The following is a 5822-nucleotide window of genomic DNA, read 5'->3' as shown; positions in this document are numbered from 1 at the left end:
TTCCTTCTTGTTTATCTAGTTTTCAATTCTTTAGGATGGTTAAAAATGAGAGGGTTCTTGAATTTCACTCTTTCTTATTTGTAAGAGGGTAATGTGTCAAGGCCATTACCAATAAAGCATCATTGAGCAAAATAAGAAGGTTCTTGAGTTTGACTCTTTCTTATTTGTTAGAGGGTAATGTGTCAAGGACATTACAAATAAAGCATCATTGACCAAAAATTTAGTGTACATATATAAATTTTTTATATATTTTATTTTTAGATGGTGATGTTGAATTATGTATTTGGTTTTCATAGGGAAAGAAGAATTGCATTCTTAAACAATTAGTATATGTTTTATTAGGATAAGTTTGTAAATTACAATTTTTAAATTTCTTTTGTGAATTATTATTGAAATTCAATAATGTGTGTTTGTTGCTAAAATTGCAAATTTTCATTAGATTAAGCGAGGGTTAATTTTGTTTCATCTCCAGTAGTCAAACTGTCATACATACCTTGTATTTTTCCGTTAACTGCGGTGCTAAGCATGAGGTATTTTTGCATGGGTAATTAGTGAAAGGAAGTTCGTTCGTTTTATGGATCTTATTTCGTTGTTGTTTCCGAAGGAAATCGGGGAAGAAGGATTGATGTAACAAGAAATAGAAAAAATGAGGGATTTTTGCACGGTAATTAGTGAAAGGGAGTTCGTTTGTTTTATGGATCTTATTTCGTTGTTGTTTCCAAAGGAAATCGGGGAAGGAGGAGTGATATAACAAGTAATAGAAAAAATGAGGGCGCTAAGTATGAGAAAACCTTGTCGGTTATTAAATGATCACTACCATTGGTAGGACTAGAATGAATAGAGGTATGGCATCATCTCAGAGCACTCGATAATCATGACAGAAAACATAGACTCATCCTTTACATAAGGAGCTGATCAATCCAAGACTCATGCAGAACGTTGTAGAATCCCCTTTAATGCATAATATTAGTCGCACAGTGCATTGTCAATACCCCAATCAGCGAAGAAAACATGTGAATTAACAAACCAACAATGACAAATCTCAATACCTAACAACAATATTTAGTCGAGAAAACATGTTAAGCCATGACAAATATCTATCCCTAACAGCATTATCATGTCAATTAATCAGTTAACAAACCAAGCTTGACAAATCTCAAGTATGAATAGCTCTCATGACCATCGTTTGTAGTAAATATAATTCCATAATGTTTACATCGTGTGTGCTACTAGAGCCTGTTACAGGAGAATACTAAATGAAAGTACTTACGCCATGAGCTCCACCCTGAAGTAATTAATTAAGGGCCCCCTCATTGCCACTTCAGGGAGGCCAAAAATGTAACATGCACAAACAATACAATATAGATATAATTTCTCTCTCTGTGTAGCCGAGACCACCTTTTCTACTGGCTGTATAATTTCCTTGAAACAACATTGTAAAGAAGGAGAAGAAAATCACATGTACCAACAATTCTAAATGAATAGAGAGCCGTTGTGAGGCCGAGAGCACCGGCTTCTCCCTCCTGTCTAAATAATCCCCGGACAAATGGGAATAGATTGAACAGGATCCAAGTCACACACAAGAGTTCACCGGTCATTAATAAGTTTCCGTGAAGCATGGAATTTATACCCAGACCGTTAATCAATCCCCATATGTTGAACAAAGCATAGATTGATAGGATGATGAATATAAAAGAATCATAATCAAAACTAAAATCTTCCCCTTCTGTACTTTCACTTGCAGAAGCATTGTCGCGGTCATCATGAAGTTACTTTGGAGAGATCAAGCATGTTTCTTCCTTGAGTCCTAACAGGTTGAGCAAAACCTCAAAAGTTGCAACCACGTCAGAAGTGAGTATGACGATCATCCACATGCGCATGTTTTTCCACCACTGTCTCCGATAAATGCCTAACCATTTGCTCTGAACCAAGCTCAATATGTAATTGCAGCCAAAGATAAGGATGAAGGGAATGAATTCCACTGTTAATACCTGCAATGGGCTATTCCTCAATTTTAGTATCTGATAATCAAAACTGGGTTTCATAGCTGGTATAGAAATAATTCATGCGCATAACAATTGCCCCTTTAATTTCATGATAATGGAAAATTTAAACGCAGTTAAATGAGAAAAGCTTAACAAGGAATATATTGAGTAAGGTAAACATTACCTTAGGAATGAAATGTTTGCCAAGGATCAAACTGGCTGTGGGAAGAAGTCCATAAACCATAAGTGGTATGGAGTAAAGAGCATGGGAACAAATATGGATATAAACAAGTCTCTACAGGAAATTCAAGTTTGCATATCCCCCAAATAGTGGGCAGTTTTTACTGAGGAAAACTTCTAACATTCCTTTAGACCACCTTTTCTTTTGCTCCAAGACATCTACCAATTTTGATGGAGCAGTGCCTATGAAAGTTGGGTTGTGAGGACAGCAATACACTGATCTCCACCCTTTGCGGTGCATCTTGTATCCTGTCAATATATCCTCAGTGCTTGATCCATACATCCATCCCACCTGCAAAACAAATACAAATATGTAGAAGTTGTAGTCAGTTGATTATTTTGGCGTTTAACTGCTGTAAGTTTCTTCAAAATTAGAAGAAAACACAAAATTGACCCATGGGCGGGGCCATCTTAAGAGCGATGTGATGTTCTTTGGTCAGAAACCGTGAGTCCTACCTCTTCACCCCATTTAGTATTGACCTCACAGTTTGGACTGATCAACTGCAGGATGTCCTGGGTTGAATAGTTTAAAGATTATGTACTACTTGCACCACCGCCAATGGCATGCACAACTGATGCAAGAAAAGTTGGGCTTTGATCACCAAACATTTCAGTCAAGGTTTCGTATGATATTTTAGACTTCTGAACTTGATGAAACCCTGAAAATTAAATTTCATTTCATGTTAAAAATAACAACCATCAAACAAACAAAGTCAATCTAGACTCGATGATCAAGAGAAAGAGAAAGAAAGTGACTTTTAACAATAGCAGTGAAAACGTGTATAATTATATAAAGATTCTATTGAAGAGGGAGGATTGAATTTGAAAGAAGTAGGGCGATAACGTAGTGGAAACCTAACCTGTTGGTCCGTTGGAATGGCGTGACCTTGGTTTACTTCCAAAAAGAGTTTTTCTCCTGTGAACACAACCAGTGCCGAAGTAAATAGGGCCCTGAAGCCCATCTAATCCTCTTATGAGCACCTGCAATAATCATGTGCATTACAATATCTCAGTCAATATTTATTTAGTGTTACAGTTAGAAAGATTGAAATTTTAATTTGCAATAATATAATCTCATTGGGAGGAGGAGAGGAAAGAAAAGAAAAGCAACAGTGAGACAGAAAACTTGAGAGGAAAGAAAAGAAACAGTGAGACAGAAAACATACATCAAAAATGAAGGTCATCTTGGTGTCATAAATATCATGTTCATCAATGCCACTAAAATGTTGTGGAAACTGTACAAAGCTGAGACGGTCCTCTTCTTGGATATGAGGGTCAAGATGGAAGCACATAGCGTGAAGAAGAGCCTTTGAGTTATTGACGTACATGTCACAGTCCAGGTTTAATATGAACGGACTGCTTGTGATGACGCCAGACACTCTTGCCTGCGTGCAGCGGTACTTGGGATTTTATTAATAAAAAAAAGAATAGACAAAACAGAAACTAGCGGAGGACCGTTTGCTTTGATTAGAGTATTTTTTCCAGAAACTACCATATATATAGATCCAAGCAAATTTATATACACATGATCAATTTTTAAATCCCTCTTGGCGGTTAGAATTATTAATTAGGAAGGGAATTATTATGATGTGATTGTAGATTTCCAGATTGTGATGACAGGACGGATCGTTGATAACAACTAGATAGTTACAGCAATCTTTGAATTCTGGAATTCTTAGGAGATATAATTCTACAAACAAATCTACCATGAAAATAAGTAGTTCCAATTATTAATAAATAATAACTAACTTCATATATTAAATTTTCCTGAATTTCTAACTATAATTATCATGACATAGAAATTCATGAATAGACGGAGAATGGCGTACTGTAATTACCAGGCAATTCAAGGCACCCGCCTTATAATGATGCTTCCAACCAGGCCTCTTTTCACGGGAGACGTAAATTAATCGAGGTAGATGATCAACCCATTGGTCGAAACTCCATTGAATCCACAGATCAAAGTGCAACCATAATTTTAGGAATTTGTTGTGTGTTAATAACGTACTATTCTAGATTATTTAATTTTCGACAATCCCTAGTTCCATGTAACAAGTTACAATAATATAATCAAATTAGATGCGAAGAATTAATATTCACATGAAATACCTTTATGAGTCCGGGATGATTGCCCATTTCAATTGTCTGATTACCGGACAGTTGGTCAAACATCTCTTGCACTTCTGTGGGCACCTGACCACATGACTCCATGGCTCTGCTTATATCCAACTTCACTTTTTCATATTCTTGCTGACAAAGGGAAAGGGAAAAAAAAGGCAGCCATAAGAAATTGGCAACATAACATTAAATTAAATTTGGTAGGGAAACCAACTGTAGAAAATATTCTGAAATTTGAAGACTAGAAGAGAATTGCATTGCATTGCAGGAAATGAATTCACATAATTCTTATCGAGTACTGCATGCATTCCAAAATTTGCCATCAAAATTAATGACTTATTTCTGATCAAGCTATATATAAACAAAAACTAACCAAAAACAAATAACACCCAATTTGAACACTAACGCATGCACTATATATATAATAAAAATAATTACAAAGTGTGCCATTATATATACGTACCTTCAATTCCTCCCACTCTCCAATATTGAACCGGCTTACACTAGACTCGCTGTCGTTCAGGACATGAGGTCGAGAATTAAAGTAAACCATGGGAGCACGACGCTCTATGTTGAACCTCCTGCAAAAGGGAACCCATTTTTCTGCAAATTCATATGCTTTGAGCACGACGTAAAAGTTTAGGGGAGAACCGCCGTCGTCTGAGACGTAGCAACATATCTTCTCAAAGGGATAATCCACTGATAAGACTGATAAAATAGTATTCACAAGAATAAGCGGTGGCTCCTTCCATGGATCCACGGTAGTGATAAAAATGTCCACAGGAGGCAGGTTTGCATAACCATAACTGCATTAAATCAAGTATATTATATTTATACAGTACACTCTGATCACAAAATTCTCTTCAAAGTTCAAACAACAATTCTGTTCTGAGCACATACATAATAAAGAAAGAAATTGATGAATATTGCATTGCATTACCTTCGACAAAGCCTTTTAGGATCAGTGTATCGAACTGTGAAAAACCAGGTCATAATCTGATTTTGAACCCAAAGATAAGCAAAGAAAAGTTCGCAGAAAAGCGCCACAAACTCTAACGCATTGGAAGCCTTCCAGTCCGTTCCGAAGAATCTGTGGTAAAAGAAATAAACTATACAGCTCAAATAAAACAGAGCACAGAGTTTGCCTCTGTTACGGCCTTTAACTTCAATGGTATTGTGAAAAGGGAAAGATTCATAGCCGCCATCTGCAATTTTGTCCACCATCGCCATTACTCGAGATGCAGAAGGTGAATATGTTAAAAATTCTACAGTTTCAACAGTGATTCTACATGCGGAAAGAACTGAAAAGAATCGTTGAAACTTAATGCCCAGGGATACAAATTACCTCTAGCCATTGGTGATGTTTTGATGCAGGCCACAGTCCACTTGCTTCTTCTTCAGCACTCCAGCTTCAATCCAAGCAAAAGAAAAACATACAAAATTCTGAAGGCACTTCCAAGCTCTGCTATCTCAGCTAGA

General features: G+C 36.5%; 1 protein-coding gene across 1 annotated transcript; it reads right to left on the bottom strand.

Moving 5' to 3' along the window:
• Positions 1 to 4295: 4295 nt before the first annotated feature.
• On the bottom strand, positions 4296 to 5573 carry LOC149261339 (putative cellulose synthase A catalytic subunit 10 [UDP-forming]). Its single transcript, XM_089368545.1, has 3 exons — positions 5284 to 5573; positions 4807 to 5149; positions 4296 to 4475 (listed from the first exon to the last, which is right to left on the bottom strand). The coding sequence occupies exons 1-3, from the start codon at positions 5571 to 5573 to the stop codon at positions 4296 to 4298; spliced, it is 813 nt and encodes a 270-aa protein (XP_089224671.1).
• Between the last annotated feature and the right edge of the window lie 249 nt (positions 5574 to 5822).

Source organism: Pinus tabuliformis, chromosome 6 (assembly GCF_031772625.1).
Source record: "Pinus tabuliformis cultivar Carrire ecotype Pingquan chromosome 6, CPIR1, whole genome shotgun sequence".
In the NCBI taxonomy this organism is placed as follows: Eukaryota; Viridiplantae; Streptophyta; class Pinopsida; order Pinales; family Pinaceae; genus Pinus; species Pinus tabuliformis.
This window is presented reverse-complemented; position numbering and strand designations above follow the sequence as displayed.